The sequence below is a fragment of the Erythrolamprus reginae genome, chromosome 5 (genome assembly GCF_031021105.1).
Source record: "Erythrolamprus reginae isolate rEryReg1 chromosome 5, rEryReg1.hap1, whole genome shotgun sequence".
Taxonomy (NCBI): Eukaryota; Metazoa; Chordata; class Lepidosauria; order Squamata; family Dipsadidae; genus Erythrolamprus; species Erythrolamprus reginae.
Genome location: NC_091954.1, coordinates 118,880,624 through 118,898,720, shown reverse-complemented (window position 1 = coordinate 118,898,720; position 18,097 = coordinate 118,880,624). Strand labels below are relative to the sequence as shown.

Sequence of the window (18,097 nt, the reverse complement as noted above, 5' to 3'; positions counted from 1 at the left end):
CGCCAGGAGTCTTAGCGCCCCAAATCGTGCGCCCCCCTCCACCTCTGGAACAAGGCCGCCACTGATCCACGCTCCTTCCCCCGCCCCAGCCACAGATTTCAAAAAACAATAGAAACATAGAAACATAGAAAGATAGAAGTCTGACGGCAGAAAAAGACCTCATGGTCCATCTAGTCTGCCCTTATACTATTTTCTGTATTTTATCTTAGGATGGATATATGTTTATCCCCAGGCATGTTTACATTCAGTTACTGTGGATTTATCTACCACGTCTGCTGGAAGTTTGTTCAAGGATCTACTACTCTTTCAGAAAAATAATATTTTCTCACGTTGCTTTTGATCTTTCCCCAACTAACTTCAGATTGTGTCCCCTTGTTCTTGTGTTCACTTTCCTATTAAAAACACTTCCCTCCTGAACCTTATTTAACCCTTTAACATATTTAAATGTTTCGATCATGTCCCCCTTTTCCTTCTGTCCTCCAGACTATACAGATTGAGTTCATTAAGTCTTTCCTGATACGTTTTTATGCTTAAGACCTTCCACCATTCTTGTAGCCCGTCTTTGGACCCCTTCAATTTTGTCAATATCTTTTTGTAGGTGAGGTCTCCAGAACTGAACACAGTATTCCAAATGTGGTCTCACCAGCATTCTATATAGCGGGATCATAATCTCCCTCTTCCTGCTTGTTATACCTCTAGCTATGCAGCCAAGCACCCTACTTGCTTTCCCTACCACCTGACTGCACTGTTCACCCATTTTGAGACTGTCAGAAATCACTACCCCTAAATCCTTTTCCTTTGAAGTATTTGCTAACACAGAACTGCCAATACAATACTCAGATTGAGGATTCCTTTTCCCCAAGTGCATTATTTTACATTTGGAAACATTAAACTGCAGTTTCCATTGCTTTGACCATTTATCTAGTAAAGCTAAATCATTTACCATATTACAGACGCCTCCAGGAATATCAACCCTATTGCATACTTTAGAGTCATCGGCAAATAGGCAAACCAATGCGGAACAACTCTTTTCTCTCTTTTTCGCTCATGCGCGCACACACACACACACACACACACAGTGACATTGCAGGGCTACACAAATTTACTCCAGAAATTTGACAGAACAAAACACGGATCGATCTCTCTCCCCCCCCCCCCCCCCCATTCGAAATCTACTCTTGCTCTGGGGAGCATTCAGTGAAGAAAACGACTTTGAAAGCACAAACACAAATTGCAATGCATTCAACCAACACCAAAGCCAGTGCCAAAACAAGGTGCCTTGTCCCGGGCCGGCAGTGAGGCTGAGCTCTGCCCCCCCCACTGCCTTGGGCCACCTGGTGTTTGGACTACAGCAAGGCCTTCTCCCTGGGGCTGACCTTCAAGGCTTTGGCCAAGGTCCTTGTTGGTCAAGGGCCACCAGTTCAGCATTCAAAGCTATGTCGGTGCTGATTGATACTCATAACTGGCCCTCAAATTTCCCCCCCCCAGCAGCCCCCCATTCTGCTAGCGTGCAGCAGGGGGAGCACGGGGGTTATGTGGGTGTACCGAGGCACCCCCACCATGATGGCCCCTCGCGTGGCTGCGTCCTGGACTATCTGCAGCCTCCGAACCTAAGAAGAACCTAAGAAGAATGAGATTGCCCTAATGGCAGTAAAGGGAGATATTGTGGTTATGGGTGATTTCAACATGCCTGATGTTGACTGGAATATCCCCAGTGCCCTTACATGCAAAAGTAAGACTATAGTAGAGGCCTTTACAGGAGAAGCTATGGCACAGCTAGTTAAGACACCAACTAGAGGGGAGAATATTCTAGATTTAGTTTTTACAAATGGGAATCGGGTTTCAGAGGTCAAGGTGGGAGAAAATTTAGGTTGCAGCGACCATCTATGTTTGTGGTTTGATGTAAAAACTGATTGTGAGCAATCCTATACTGCAACCAAAGTATTGGATTTCAGAAAAACAAATTTTAATGCAATGGGGGAATATTTAAATAATGAATTAAAGGGGAGGGATAAAATGGCAGGAGCGAGCACCCAGTGGACTGTATTAAAAAAGGCCATCTTAAAAGCCACTGGACTGTATGTAAGACAAATAACTAAAGGTAAAGGGAAGAAGAAACCGCTATGGTTTAGCAATTATGTAAGGGCTATAGTCAACGAAAAAAAGGGCTGCCTATAGGAGGTATAAAGAGTCTGGAAGTATAGCTGATAGAGAGGTGTATAAAATGAGACAGAAGGAGGCGAAACAGATAATATATGCTGCTAAAACCTCAAAAGAGGAAGAAATAACAAAATCTGTAAAGAAGGGGGATAAAACCTTCTTCAGATATATTAGTGATAGGAAGAAGAAAAACTGCAGCATCCCAAAGCTTAGTACCGGGAATAATACATGCATTGATGGGAATAAGGAGATCGCTGACCATTTCAATAGCTACTTCTGTTCAGTTTTCTCAAAAGACACCTTACAAAATAATACTATAGAGGGATATAGCATTGCTTCCAGCTGTACGGATTCAGCTCCAGTGATCTTAGAAGCCGATGTCTTAGAAGAACTTGAAAGATTAAAGATAAATAAGGCAATGGGTCCAGATGGCATCCACCCCAGAGTTCTTAAAGAACTCAGATCTGTCATTGCTACCCCCCTGACTGATTTGTTTAACCAATCCCTGTTAACAGGAGATGTTCCTGAGGATTGGAGAATGGCCAGTGTTGTGCCTATCCACAAGAAGGGCAGTAGAGAAGAAGCTGGAAACTACAGGCCAGTTAGCTTGACATCAGTTGTCGTTAAAATGATGGAGACTCTACTCAAAAAGAGGATAAATCAGCATCTAAAAAACAATAACTTATTGGACCCAAATCAGCATGGCTTTACTGAAGGCAAATCATGTCAGACTAATCTCATTGAGTTCTTTGACTATGTCACAAAGGTGTTGGATGAAGGTGGTGCCGTGGATATTGCCTACCTGGACTTCAGCAAAGCATTTGATACGGTTCCACATAAAGAGCTGATAGATAAATTAGTGAAGATTGGACTTAATCCCTGGATAGTTCAGTGGATTTCAAGCTGGCTGAAGCATAGACATCAGAGAGTTATTGTTAATGGCGAGTATTCTGAGCAGAGACAGGTTACAAGCGGTGTGCCACAAGGGTCTGTTCTGGGTCCTATTCTTTTTAATATGTTTGTGAGTGACGTAGGGGAAGGTTTGGTAGGGAAGGTTTGCCTATTTGCCGATGACTCTAAAGTGTGCAATAGGGTTGATATTCCTGGAGGGGTCTGTAATATGGTAAATGATTTAGCGTTACTAGATAAATGGTCAAAGCAATGGAAACTGCAGTTTAATGTTTCCAAATGTAAAATAATGCACTTGGGGAAAAGGAATCCTAAATCTGAGTATTGCATTGGCAGTTCTGTGTTAGCAAAAACTTCAGAAGAGAAGGATTTAGGGGTAGTGATTTCTGACAGTCTCAAAATGGGTGAGCAGTGTGGTCGGGCGGTAGGAAAGGCAAGTAGGATGCTTGGCTGCATAGCTAGAGGTATAACAAGCAGGAAGAGGGAGATTATGATCCCGCTATATAGAATGCTGGTGAGACCCCATTTGGAATACTGTGTTCAGTTCTGGAGACCTCACCTACAAAAAGATATTGACAAAATTGAACGGGTCCAAAGACGGGCTACAAGAATGGTGGAAGGTCTTAAGCATAAAACGTATCAGGAAAGACTTAATGAACTCAATCTGTATAGTCTGGAAGACAGAAGGAAAAGGGGGGACATGATCGAAACATTTAAATATGTTAAAGGGTTAAATAGGGTTCAGGAGGGAAGTGTTTTTAACAGGAAAGTGAACACAAGAACAAGGGGACACAATCTGAAGTTAGTTGGGGGAAAGATCAAAGGCAATATGAGAAAATATTATTTCACTGAAAGAGTAGTAGATCCTTGGAACAAACTTCCAGCAGACGTGGTTGGTAAATCCACAGTAACCGAATTTAAACATGCCTGGGATAAACATATATCCATTGTAAGATAAAATACAGGAAATAGTAAAAGGGCAGACTAGATGGACCATGGGGTCTTTTTCTGCCGTCAGTCTTCTATGTTTCTAAGAAGAGCCAGGCTGAATCAGGCCAACACCCACTGAGTCCAGCACTCTGTGTCCCACAGCATGTGTCAAGACGGGGGTGGTGGTGGGGGCTGATGAGGGCCTGAGTGACCTTGCGCAGAGCCTCCTGGTCCAAAGAGGGCCGCAGCCCCCTGGCCACAGCCGAGAGGTGGTGATTGGGGCCCAGCTGTGGATCCAGGAGGGTTGCGGACCCTTTCCGAGGGGGTCAATGTTTCCCCCCCACACCAGAACAATGGACGGACAGATGGAGTGGCCCTCTGGAGGGAATGGGCTGAGCCTGAAACGTTGAGGGAGGGGCCCTTGAGGCGGAGAGAAGCGGGGGGGAGGGAATGTGCTGGAGGGGTGGGGTGGGGGGTTCCACCAGAGGGCGCTGCTTCAGAGCCTCGGTGCTGGGGCCTGGATTCCCAGCCCTCGAGACTCCCTGCCACTGGAAGCAGCGGGCGATGGGTTTCCAGGAGAGAGGGGGAGGGCCCGGTCTGACCGCTCACTTGCCTTCGGGACGATACTGAGCCACGATGGTGACGGACTGGCCGGCGTTTTTCAAGGCAGCCGCTGCTTCTTCGTGGGTGGCAGCTTTGAGGTCCACGCCGTTTACCTGGAAAGCAACAGGAAGGAACAGCTGCCACGCCACCCGGTCCACCATAGTGGGACCCAACCGTGCCCCCTTGCAGAGGGCTGTCTCCAGGCGGGCCACAGAGGCCTCGCACACACACACACACACACACACACACGCCCTCCCTGCCAGGCAGAGTCCCGCACGGTCCGGGGACCCTTGCCAAGAAGACCCCCCCCCCCGGCCTTACCGAAATGATGCGGTCTCCCTTCCTGAGCTCCCCACTGAGGTCTGCGGGGCCCCCGGCCAGGATGAAGGAGACAAAAATCCCCTCCCCGTCCTCTCCCCCGACGATGTTGAAGCCGAGCCCCGTGGAGCCCCGGTGCAGCACCAGCCTCCGTGGCTCCCTGGAGAGGGAAAAGGAGCGGATCACAGCCACCCAGGCACGGGCAGCCGTGGCCTCAGCCGTGGCACAAGAGGCTCTTCGGCTTTACTCAACAGGTGAAGGGTCTAATAGAGATTCCGGCCAAAACTCTTCTTTTTACTGCTATGGATAAAGAAGAAAACTACCCAAAAATGTATCAAATACAAGTGGAAAGAATTGAGGTTTTAATCAATTAATTCTCACTCTGCAGAGACCGTAAACAATGTTTCTTTTGTTTTGTTCTTATAAACACAAAGGCAAAAAAAGGAAAAAATAACGATAAAGTTATAAAGAAAACTCGGGACTTATATACACAGTTATATGTATCTGCAAAAGTTATATAAACCTATTTCAATCCATGTTCCTTTCTTATCCTGTATAGTCAATGTAAAATAGATTATAATTATATAGTTCAACATAATCATATCAAACTCAAGCTATTATGAATAACCTGTTTTTACATAAAGAATTAACTCTCTCTCCAACAGTATATTTATTTTATTTATATGTCAGAAATATACCACCCGCCCACAGTGGCCGTTATTAGAGAACAGGAGAATTTTACCTGATAAATACAACAATTTACTCAAAAACTGTTTCTACATAAACACAATGGATTCTGATATTTGCATGAATCGTATTTCTTTTTATTGAAGGAAGTACGATGGAGCCTCTGCTGGGTCTTTTGTTGTGTCCCCCCCCCCCCGGGAAACAGCTGAAGACAATGAGGACTGAACTCCTGCCGTCTTAAATTCTCCACACGGGGCCACCTTTGAAGAAGGCTCAGAGACTTCGGGGGGGGGGGGGGGAAATGCGGCCGCGCAAGAACTCATGGGCCTTCCGAGATGCGCCCATGTCTCTCTCTCCAGCACTCCGCGAACTGCATTGGCTGCCGGTTGGTCTCTGGACTCAACTCAAAGTGCTGGTTGTGACCTATAAAGCCCCGCATGGCATCGGGGCAGGTCACTTGGGGGACGAATCCCAGCAACCAGTCCGGTCCCACAGAGTCGGCCTTCTCTGTGGCGGCCCCAGCCTTATGGAATCAGCTCCCTGCAGAGAGGCTTGGGCCCTGGCCGATGAATGAACTTATACGTGTGACTGGGAGAATGTGCGCGACTGGCTTTGAGAAACGGGGTTTTTAGAATGTTTTTAGATTTAGATTTCTAGATGTTTTGCATTTATTCTTGTTGTGAGCCCCCCTGAGTCTGGGGGGGGGGGGCAGAGAGGTCGAATGAATGAATGGATGGATGGATGAAGCTTGTCCGTTGAAACCCTCCATCGCCACAGAAATGGATAGTGTGTGTGTGAGAGAGAGGGGGGGGGGCTGGGCAAGACCCCCTTGGCTGCCAATCCTTCCCATCGGAGCCCTTCCGAGGCAGGCCAGGTGGGGCCTCTTGGGGGGGGGTGTTTCTGTGTGTGTTAGGGGCCCTGCCTCCCACCCTCGGGACCCCCCCGGCCGTTCCTCAGGGTTGGGGCTCTCGCAGCATCCACAGGGCCACGGGGGCCCCCCTCTGCCCCCTCCACCCTGGTCGGCCGCTGGCAAGCGAAGGGGGGAGCCATGGGAGACTGCCCCCCCCCCAGATGTCGGGGGCTGCGGCTGTGCAAGGTTTGCCTCAGGGCGGCCACTGGAGCTTCCCCGGATGCCATGGGGGGGGGGCAGCATGGCCACGTCTCCCCCCATCGGGGCTTCCAGGCAGAGGGTGAGTCCCCCACCTCTGGGCATCAGCTCCCCCCCCACCATTCCTCAAGCCACGGGGCCTCACGCTCAGCCCGGCCAAGGGGAAGAAGCGATGGAGCCCCCCCACCCCAGAGAAGAAGAGCAAAAGCTCCACAAGAGCAGCACTGCCTTTACAGGGGGGGAGGAGGGGCCACCTCCTGTGACAGTCGCACGTCAAGGCTCCCCTGTCACCAGACCTGATCCGTGACTATTTTGGGGCGAATATCACCTCAAACCGAACCTGTTCTCTGGAAACCAGCAGGAGCCCTCGGCAACCGGCCGGATGGGGAGGGGGGGGGGTGTGTGTGTTCGCATTCCGGGGGCTGCAGTTCCTTCTTGGGGGGGCCTGAGTTAAGGGAGTGGCCCCACAGACACCCCGGCCCAGTCCAGCCCTCCCCCTCCCCCAGGGCTCGGTCACCCCCGGGGGACCCCCTGCAGGAGGGGCCGCAGGGGCCGAGAGACGCTTCCTACCTGGAGGCCTTGTCTTCTCCCAGCGCGGCCTTAGCAACAGGCGAGTATCTCCCTGGGGAGGCGGGGGGCAGAGGCTGGCCCAGGTAACTCGAAGGGCTGACGTGGTTTTCCGCAGGCCGAGAGAAAGCTGGGGAGGGAGAGGGGGAGGGTCAGTCAGGAGGGGACTGAGGCCGAGCGGGAAGGGGGGGCCTCCCGGACAGACGACGGCGGGGCCCCAAGAGCGAACCAAAGGGGGGCCATTGCAAAGCACCTGGACAGGTAAGCTCTGGCCTGCCCCATCTCCCATCATGTCAGGACGTACCGCCTAGGACCCCTTGCCGCCACCCGACCTACAGAGGGGGGTCGCCCTTCCTCGTCCCCAGCCCCCCTGCTACCCTCCCCTGACCCCTCCGCCATCCGCGGCCAGGCGCCTGATCCCACGCAGGGGGCCAGGCAGGGTTGTGTTCCAGCCTCCCTCCCTCCCGGTGTGGCCTCCCAGTGTAACAACCCCCCCCCAAACTAAAATGGCAACGCATGCGAAGTGCCTGGAAACTCAGCTTCTGGGCATGTGCAGAAGAAAAAAACGGAAAAAAGAATTTGAAAGAAATTCAAAAAGAGAGGGTGGCGCCCACGGACCAGCAGCGCCTGATCTGGTTCAGTGACATCATAGTGACATCACCAGCAGGTCACTTCCGGTTCAGGCAAACCGGTCCGAGCCGAGAGGAAGCCCCCCCCCCGGGCTGCCCAACCTGGCAGTCCCTCCGTCCACACACAGAGCATAGACACACACACACACAGCCATTGTAACGCTGCCAACCCCAGGGAAGACCCTCCGAGGGGGGCCAGAGCGAGAGAGGGCGGGGGGGGCTCTCCAGGGGGCTCGTGGGCAGAGGAGGAGGAAGGTTTGCGACCGGCTCCAGCAGCAGGTGTGGCCCTGGCAGGCAACGTTGATTGACACCTCCACGGCCCCTGAGTGGAGGCTAAATGAGCTTTAGGCCTTTGAGGGCGACTCGTCCCTGGATAACAACACCCGGGGGGCAGTCCTCACTTTCCGACTCTCCTCCAGCAGTGGGGTTGCCAGCGGAACAATCAGGCCCTTCGATTTCCAGGCCGGCCTGAGTCTTCGGAGAAGAAGGGACGGACGAAGGGACGGGTCAGGGCCACGAGGCCGAAGGTCACGAGAGTTGCCACTTGGTGCCAGGCTCTTCATTGCCTTTGCTGGTCGGAGGGGGCCCCGAAGGCCACAAGTGGCAATCACTGGGGTGGAGGCGGGGGCTGTGACGATTGTGAAGGGGGGGGCACACTGGTTGCCAAGGGCCCGAATTTCTATCACGCGACTGCAGTGAGGCTGGTTGTGTGGCCCCGTTGTTCACAACACTAAGTCCTGATGGTCACCTCGAAGGCCTCATGCGGCACAGACCCCGCAGAGTGGGACCCCTCCCTCAGAAATTGGGGGGGAGGGGGCTGTTCCTGTTTAGGGCGAGGGTGCCCTCCCTCCCCCCCGGAATCCCCTTCGCGCACCCCTCCCTCTGGGCCTGATCCTGAGGGGCTTCTTCTTCAGGGGCTTCCAGGCGTTTGACCCCCTCCCACCCTCACTTTGGGGGTGTAATGTTAATTCTCTTTTGTTGACAATCGCCCAGAGCCTGTAGGAATGGGGAAGGTTTTGAATTATGCTCAAGAAAGAAATGATTTAAATCTCAGAAAAACCCCTGGGCTTAAAAGTCAGAATTACAGCCATTTTGAGAGTCAAGGAGATCCCCCTGCCTTCTGCCCAGCCAAGCTTCCCTTCCTGCCCCCCTGCAAAAGAGGGGTTTGCAAGGATCCGTCGTCGCCCTCCTTTGGCTAAAGATCTCCCCCCCCCCTTCAATCACTATGTCTGAGCAACATTACGCATCGTCCGGCAAGGCTCTGGGGCAACAGAAATAAAAAGGCCATTTATTCTTACATGATGGCAATGGCTACTTTATAGGATTACGGGAAAGGTTGAGGGGTTCTACGTGAAATGTTTTATTCTGCTGGGTGCTGGAGGGGACAGAGGGAAGCCAGGGCTGCTCCCCCCCCCCACTGTGTCCTCCTATTTGCTTTTATAATTTTTGTATTTTATTCTATAATCTAAGGAAACGTTCAAAAACGTTAACCCAATGTCAGCCAAGGACAAGGAGGGCAAAGGGGTCCTTCGTTCGTCCTTTCCTAGTCATAAAAAAAAGCCCCGCCCCTCCCGAACCCAAACTTACGGCCGGTGGTCTCAGGAGGTGCGTAAGGGTCGTCTATGAACATGCTGCTGGGCTTGGCGAGCTTCAGCTGGACCAGGTCAGACGTGTTCTTCAGAGCAGCCACCGCTTCTTCGTGGGTCACTTCCTCCAAGCAGGCGTTGTTCACCTGGCGGAATGGAGAAGGCAGGAGGGGCTTATTCCCTGGAAGGAAAAACAGGGAATTCCCCCGAGGACCCCCAGGGCCACTTCTGCCCCACGAGATCAGGGATCTCGACCCAGAAAGCCCCCAGGCGGCTGCAAAACAGGGCGACCGTGAGAAGCGTGTCGGAGGTGACTTCGGAGGAATGGACGATACCACCCAGTTGTCCGTAATGACCCTATGGACAGACTGCGCCCAAAAGATGTGACTCATGTGCCAACAAGAGGGAAGGTTTTATCTGACAAGAAAAGGATGTTTCACTGGGTCTAAAAAAGAAACTGGCTGAGGCTTTAAAATTTAGAAGAGAAAAACAACGGACAAAACAAGAGGGAGGTGGGGGGGTTTCCCCCCCTTTTCTTTCTTTTAATGACCTTGTGATCCCAGTCGAGGGGCGTTTGTAAACTCAAATAATATTTGCTGCGTGAGTCTGTGTGTGGCTCAACTCAACTGTTCTGCAGTGAAGCTACTTGCTGCTGTGAAAGCAAAAGTGAAGCTAAAACTCCTCTGCTTGCGTTTTGCATTTGCATCAGATTTCTTTTCAGGTGGGGAGGGGGAAGTAGAACTCTTTAGCCACAGAGCTTGTTAATTATAAGAAATACTCATGCTCCAATGGTCAATTTGAAAAATCCCTTCTTAGTGAGCACCTAGAAGGCAAGAGGAACATACGCGGCAAATTTCAAGTTTGTGGGCTTTACAATTCTGGAGATTTTGTGATTAAAGTGTGAGTGGTTTTTAACAATTCAATTTAATTATTTAAAACGAATAAAAAATATTTAAAATTTTGTCATTTGCGTTTCAATTGACCCTCTTTGGGCCTCCTTTCTTTAAAGATTCTATGCCACCATTTCTTCAATATTAGTGTAACTCTCGTCCAGTGGAGAGTGGTCCTAGACCAGTGGTTCTCCACCTTTCTAATGCCGCCACCCCCACAGTTCCTTTAAGCTGATTGGCAGGAAGGTCAGGGGGACACCTCCATTGTGAACGCCTGATTGGTCGGGTTGTAAAAATATGTTCCAAGGCGCCAGAGCAGAAGCTTTAGTTGCTGACACAGGGGGAGATTGGTCTCCCCTCCCCCCCCCAGGGTCTTCTTAGGCCAGCCCTGTGAAGCGGTCGTTTGAGCCCCCACCCCAGACCCTTCCCCCTCTCCAGCAGAGCAACATTAGAGAGGAAGGGGGGGTCAAGAGTCTGCCCATCAAAATCAGCCGGCCATTTTCTTCCTTCCTTCCTCTTTTTTGGAGCTGCCTTGATGGGGGTGGGGGAGGTGGGGGTGGGGGTTGAGCTCCTGCGTAGAACTTTTTGAAGAGGCGGCAAGTAAGTCAAGGCCACGACAACTTACTTCTTTTATCCCACTTACGTGGCCCCGTTTCATCACAGTGACCACGAGAAGAACTAAATGCAGACCCAGCAGCCGAGAGAACCACGCTGCCCCTCCAGAGCTGGCGAAAGGCGGCTGGGGCCCCTATGGCCTTCCCTAAGGGCCACGGTCGCAGCCAGGGCCAAAGCCCGCTCAAGGTATTTCAGGAGGTCTGTGGCCGGCCCCCGCTTCCTCTCAGGGGGACGGAAGGCCGGCCCACCTGCCTCCACCCCTGCCCGAGAGGCTTCTGGTGGGGCCCCCCAGTCTCCTGGCAAAGCTCGGCCCAAGGAAGGCGCCCAGACTCACGGCCATCAGCTTGTCTCCAATCTGCAGCCGCCCGTCCTTGTGCGCCGCTCCACCTTCGATGATTTTGGTGACGTAGATGCCGTTGTCTCCGGGGATGTGCTGGTTGCCGACCCCCCCAGCGATGCTGAACCCGAGACCTGCTTCAGGGGAGCGGGGCCCGTCAGCACCCGCCCACAAGCCCCGCCCATAGGCGCCCAGACACCCCACCCCCCCGGGACGGAGGGGAATCTGCTGGGGGGGGCCTCTGCCTCGTGCACGCTCGCTCAGGCGGAGGGGCTGGCCAGGCCGGGACACAGCCCCTCCAGAACGGGGCACGTTTTCTGCAGGGGGGAGGGGGGAGACTGTGCTGACAAACCTTTGGGCCCCTTCACCAGCTTTATGTCCACCACCCTGTCCGTGGTTTGCCTCCTCCTTTTGACGGACAGACGCACCATGGAGCCCGCCTCCTTCAGGGCTTCCACAGCCTTTCCGTGGGTCACGTCACGGACGTCCACCTCATTCACACGCAAAATGCAGTCATTCACCCTGCGTGGGCAGAGACGGGGGGGGAGGGAGGTTGCCGGCCTTCAGCTCGTGCAAGCGTGTGAAGGGAGCGCCGGTCACCCGGTCGTAGATCCAAAGGCTCCGGTCACACATGGAGCCCCCTGCGTGCCCCTCTTCCTGCCCCGGCTGCTGGCCGTGAGTGCAGCCGGAGTGGCCTCTGCCTGCCCCACTTCTCCTGGGACTGCCCTCCCCTACCCCACCCACCCCGGCTCTGCTTCCTTGTTCCCTCTTCTCCCCTTTGGGGGCTTCCTGCCCCCACCCCGAATCAGTGGGGAAGAGGAACGAAAGGCAGCCAAGGGGAGCCCAGGTGGGAAGGGCCGAAGCGCTTGGAGGGAGCTGCTCAGGCAGTGGGGCTGCCCCCGAAGGGAAACTCCACGAGACGCCCGCCAATCTCCAGGAAGGACCAGGGGAGGGTCTGAAATTGGAGCCCATCTCCGAACAACCAAAGGGGGGGGGGGACGGGGACACACAGATATTCAGGAAAATTAGCAAGCCAAGCTGAAGGCCCAACTCAGGCCCACAGCGGGGGGCTTCGGCGTGGGCTAAATAACTTTTAAGATCTGCTCCTGGCCACCGTAACAGCCGTGGGGCAGCCTGGTGGGGGGATCCATGGAAGGGCGGCCACCCCCCCCTCGGGTTGGCCCAGCAGACTCCGGCGCCTACGGCCCCGCTGAGATCCTGCGAATGCAGCAGCGCACTGACCGGGCAAATCCGGGGAGCGGGGGGGGCTAGTGCAACGGGTGGTGTGGAGGGAGCCCAGCAGAGAGCAGTCCAGGCGCCAGGGGGGTGGGCTTTCTGCAGGATCCCCCCGGGGGGTGGAGGGGGGGAGACCTACCTCAGCCTCCCGTCTTGGGCAGCCGCCCCCCCTGGGATGATCTTCGTGATGAAGACCCCGGAGTCGTCCTCCACGTGAGGGTTGTCCACGCCTCCTGCGATGCTGAAGCCCAGCCCGGAGTTGCCCTGGAAAAGCACGGCCCACGGTTACCGCCCTGGAGCCCCTGGGTGGGCAGGGGCCCATCCTGAAGGAAGGGAAGGGAGGGAGGGAGGGGGGGAAGGGAAGAAGGGAGGCCCTGATTTTGTCCCCCTAGCCACCCACCCACCCACCCTGGCCTGGGCCTGCTGAATTCTAACGTGCAGCAGGACGGACAGACGGACGGACGGACCCAGTCCGTGGATGGGAGAGCAGGCGCTTACCCTCTCCAGCGTGATTTCCTCATATTCGTACTCCGCGTCGGTGCCGTTCACCTAAAGGGACACACGAAACACACCGGGGTTGAGGGGCTATTGACACAACCCCCCTCTGGGCACGGCAGCCCCTCACCGTAGAGCTGTGGATGGAGGACTGACCCCAGCCAGCGAAAGGCTCTTCCTGCCCCCCAGGAGCACCGTCCCCCAATGCACAGCACACACACACGAACACACAGAGCCTTTGGAGGGGGGGGCCCCAGACAGGTCCTGGAGATCGTTCAAGGGAGGGCGTTTGATGGGCAGCGGGTGGGGCAGCTCCTGCCTTTGAACAGTCAAGGAGATGACATTCGAGGAAGGGGGGGGAGCACGGGGGCTTCTGCTTTTTTTAAAGGAACAGAATTCTGGATTCTTTTTTGGGGGGTCATATCGGGGGTGGTGGTTATGTGCAGAAGCAAAAATATTTTGGGTTAGGATTCAGACATGGATTGAAAAAATGTTAAAACAAAACATTGAATTGACACCTCGAACGTTTTGTGGCAGTTAATTTGGGTAAAGAAGACAGACAGGACACTGAGTATTACAAGGTTTAGATGAAGTTTTATAAGTGGATAGAAAGTGAGCACACTTAAAATAATCAAAATAAGAGTAGAGGAGATAAGAAATGATTTAGCCCAGATGAGAAAATTGGAAACTATTTTAGCATTAAACTGTATGCCAGAGCTTCTGGGGTGGAGCCAGGCTGAAGCGACGTGCAAGTCAGGAGCTCCTGGTTTGTACTCGAGATTTCCCGTTAAAAAAACAATAAGTGGTGTTAATTCTTCTTGGTGAGAAGAGTTATAGTTAGGGGAAGCACCCAGCTATCGGGGGTTCACAACTCCCCCCTTAGCGGGTGGGAAAACCCCGTATTTTGGCGGGGAAAAAAGCCGGGGTTTGTCCTCAGCCCGAAGGCCTGGCTTACTAAGTTGTCATCAAGGAAGTAAAAAAAATAGAGCGGCGGCAGCAGCGGTTTGGGAAAATAAATAAATAAATAAATAAATATAATAATATTAATAATACTTACCCAGGAAGATCTAGAGGTGGAAAACAACGGTTTTGTACGAGTTTATACAGTCTCCTGTAACTAAGAAGCGGCGATTGAAGAGAGCGGAGCGTTTCATTGTTTTGAGGGAAAAGTAAGTCGCTGATGGTGGGCGGAAGTGGTTGCAGCTGGCTAGAAAGTTTAAGCTCTGTGCGAAGGAAGATAGATTGACGGAGGGCCTGGAGTTGTATGGTCGGCGTGGTTGGTGATGAGAGGAGAAAGACCAGAGGCGAGAGCAGCCATAGAAACCAGCGGAACGTGAATGTGTACAAGTGTTGCAACGAGCGAGAGCGGAGACCGGGGAATGGTTAACGAGACGGGAGGCTTGGATTGATTGGAACGCAGTGAAGCCGGATTGAGAAGACCCCTCTACAGCCGTACACCAGCCCGAAGGAGACAAGTAGGATCGGCGACAGGAGTTTTGAGAGTTTTGAGAGCTGAGACAACCGCCGCTTGTTCTCTGCGTTATTTGTCCCTCCTCCCCTCCATCGACCCCAGATACCCAGCCACCATTACTACGGAGAAGAAAGAAACTCGGCTGGGAGACGACAGAGACGACAGAGAGGAAGCGAAAGAGGGCGAAGGAGGGCTAAAAGCTTGTTGCTTCGGTATGGTCTGTGGGGGTTGTACAATTTAAGGTGTTTGAAGGAAAGAGAAGGACAGAGAAGGAGAGAAGACGTCCCTCTCTTTTGTGTGCCTAGTGGGAGAATTGGAAACATAGAAAGATAGAAGTCTGCCGGCAGAAAAAGACCTCATGGTCCATCTAGTCTGCCCTTATACTATTTTCTGTATTTTATCTTAGGATGGATATATGTTTATCCCAGGCATGTTTAAATTCAGTGACTGTGGATTTATCTACCACGTCTGCTGGAAGTTTGTTCCAAGGATCTACTACTCTTTCAGTAAAATAATATTTTCTCATGTTGCTTTTGATCTTTCCCCCAACTAACTTCAGATTGTGTCCCCTTGTTCTTGTGTTCACTTTCCTATTAAAAACACTTCCCTCCTGGACCTTATTTAACCCTTTAACATATTTAAATGTTTCGATCATGTCCCCCCTTTTCCTTCTGTCCTCCAGACTAGACAGATGGAGTTCATTAAGTCTTTCCTGATACGTTTTATGCTTCAGACCTTCCACCATTCTTGTAGCCGTTGCCGACATTCAAGATACCTCGAGCGCTGGTGAAAATTAATGACTGAACTGCTGACGCTTACTTGAAATCAACGCTGCAAATTTTGAGCCGACTGAAACGTGTTGTATTTACTCACTTAATTATTTATAATTACTTATGTTACTTATGTTAATTGTTTATTTCTTAGTCTACTTTATTAATATTACTATTGCAACTATTATTTTCGTTTCTTTCTCTTCTCTTTCTTTTTTTATTTTTTTTCTTTCTTTCTTCTCTTATACTTGCTCTCCCTAGTTTACTAATCTCCTTTTTCCCTCTCTCTTTTCTCCCCCCCTCTTCAAATTAAGATTAAGAAATCCCATTTCTTTCCCCATTCCCCTCTATTTAAGAATTAAAAGTGATTGATTATTTGCTTAGTGGTTACACCAAGAACCTTAAATTAATTGACATTTGACAATTGATATTAAATAATACTATTAAGGATTAATTATTAATTATTAGGTATAGTGCTTATAACAGTGCTTATAGAACGTTGTAAGGATTTTTAAGACTAGCCTAGAACTAACTTAAGGTAGATTTATACTATTTATACTATTTATTATTTTCCACTAATTGTTAACTAAGAATTAACTAACTTACATAATTCTGACTATTATTAATATTAGAGTATATTTTAAGAACGATTAACTATTTATCTCAAATTGTCTATTTAAATTTTATTTCTATCCATACCTTACTTATATTTCCATTGAACACTGTTGTATACTATTTATTTAATTGATTAACTGGTAATAAGTGAATAGTCAAGTGACAGATATAGACATAATTAATTAGATAGTAGAAATCAGAAATTTTATATTTGACTTTTCTCTTTACTAATATCGGAGAATTCAGCTACGCCAGAACGAATTTAACTATTCTAACTTCCCAAACGAGACTATCCTTGAACTGTGATTTAAATAACATCTCCTCCTTTACGAACTAATTGAATACGTGGAAAGGACATTACTTTGGACAATTTGTTAACCACTTTTGTCTGGATAGGGAGTATGACAACTAACTTCTCTAAATATCAAAAAAAAAGCTACACCAGGAAACTGCAAAACCAAATACAGAAATGGCAACCACTGACAAAACTTCTCTGCAATCGATTCAGGCCTCGCTAAACTTGATTCAAGAGTTTATGGTTCGCAGCCAAGAGGCAGCCACAGTTACCCAAGAAACCATAAGACAAAACCATGAGGAAACAAAACAAAACTTTGAAAAGATGTCTGGAAAGATTGAAGGTTTGGAAAACCAACTGGAAGGTATACAAGAAATTATAATTAACCACGAGCAGAGGATACAAAATATTGAAACAGACACAAAAAGAATCGATGAAAGAAGAATTGAAGCAGAAAGAAGATTAATTGCGGCCAATAATGAGCTCGAAAACTCAATCGCAATCCTGGAGATGGAGAAAGCAGCTTAATTTCTCCGCTTTCAAAACATCCCGGAAAATACAGACGAAGATCTATTTAATAAATTAGCCCAGCTGATCACTGATAATACACAAATAGAATTAGATGAGGTCAAAGACCATATTGATGAAATTTATAGAATACAAACAAACTATGCTAAGAATCACAGATTACCCAGAGAGGTCCACGTAAAATTTACTAAAAAATCCATTAGGGACGAAATATATAAATCAACAAGAAGTGGGAAAATTATGTATCAAGAAAAGGAAATTATAATCCTCAAACAAATTCCGAAAAGAATAAGGGAGAAAAGGAGAGAATTCCACTTCTTTACAGCAAAGCTACTGAGACAGGGAATCCCATTCCGATGGCTAATTCCGGACGGTCTCCTGGTAACATGGAATGGGAAAAAAATCAAAATAGATTCGTTCGAGAAAGCAGATTATTTTATTCAAAAAAATTTAGAGCAAGACACAGAGATTCGTCAAACTATAGAGGAGTTATCACAGGAGGAGAGACGGACGGAGGATAGAGGAGAGGAGGAACAAGGCAAGGAAGAACAACAAAAAGAACAAAGGGTTACAACAAGAGCGGCGGCTAAACGTCAATAAAGGAAAGTAACCGGAGAGGAGAGGGAGGAAAATGACGCGAAAGACACTTGAGTTGATCTCTGTAAATATCAATGGATTGAATTCTCCGATAAAAAGAAAACAGACAATGACAAAATTATTAAAACAAAATTCAGATATATCATGTCTTCAAGAAGTACACATTAGAAAGCAGGATTGTAAACTTTTAGAAAATAAAAAACTAGGTAAACTACAGCTTTAACAGATTCAAAAAAGAGAGGGATTGCTTTATACATTAGGGACACATACCAACCGTAAAAAATCTATTCAGATGAAGATGGAAGAATACTAATTGTAAAAATTAAAATAGGATATAGAGAAATAGCGATAGTGGCGATTTACGCCACAAACACAAAACAGAAACAATTCTATCAAAAATTAGCTGAACAGCTAGCACAGATACAAAAAGGGGACATCTGTATCATTGGAGATTATAATGCAGTGAGTGATATCAAAAAAGATTTTAAATCTACGAAGAAAAAACTGAAAGATAGGAAAACACTACCATCAGAATTCCAGGAAATAGCAAGGGAATATAGACTGGTAGATATTTGGAGAGAAAGACACCCACCTGCCCGGGAATATACCTTTTATTCACCACCCCAAAAGCCGTGGTCCCAAATAGATATGATTTGGACAGACCAAAATTTTGGGAAGTTAATCCATGAAATTGAAATAGGCCCAAATATTTGGGCAGACCACCAACCAATATTGATGAAAATTAAAATAC

The 18,097-nt window shown here is 49.5% G+C and overlaps 1 protein-coding gene across 1 annotated transcript in view; it reads right to left on the bottom strand.

Moving 5' to 3' along the window:
- DLG1 (discs large MAGUK scaffold protein 1) overlaps positions 1–18,097 on the bottom strand; it is a 64,883-nt gene that overhangs the window by 22,609 nt on the left and 24,177 nt on the right. Inside the window, 8 exon segments of the mRNA XM_070753884.1 lie at positions 4,613–4,715; positions 4,924–5,080; positions 7,286–7,412; positions 9,499–9,643; positions 11,337–11,473; positions 11,692–11,861; positions 12,715–12,839; positions 13,074–13,124. Coding sequence (XP_070609985.1) covers positions 4,613–4,715; positions 4,924–5,080; positions 7,286–7,412; positions 9,499–9,643; positions 11,337–11,473; positions 11,692–11,861; positions 12,715–12,839; positions 13,074–13,124 — 1,015 coding nt within the window.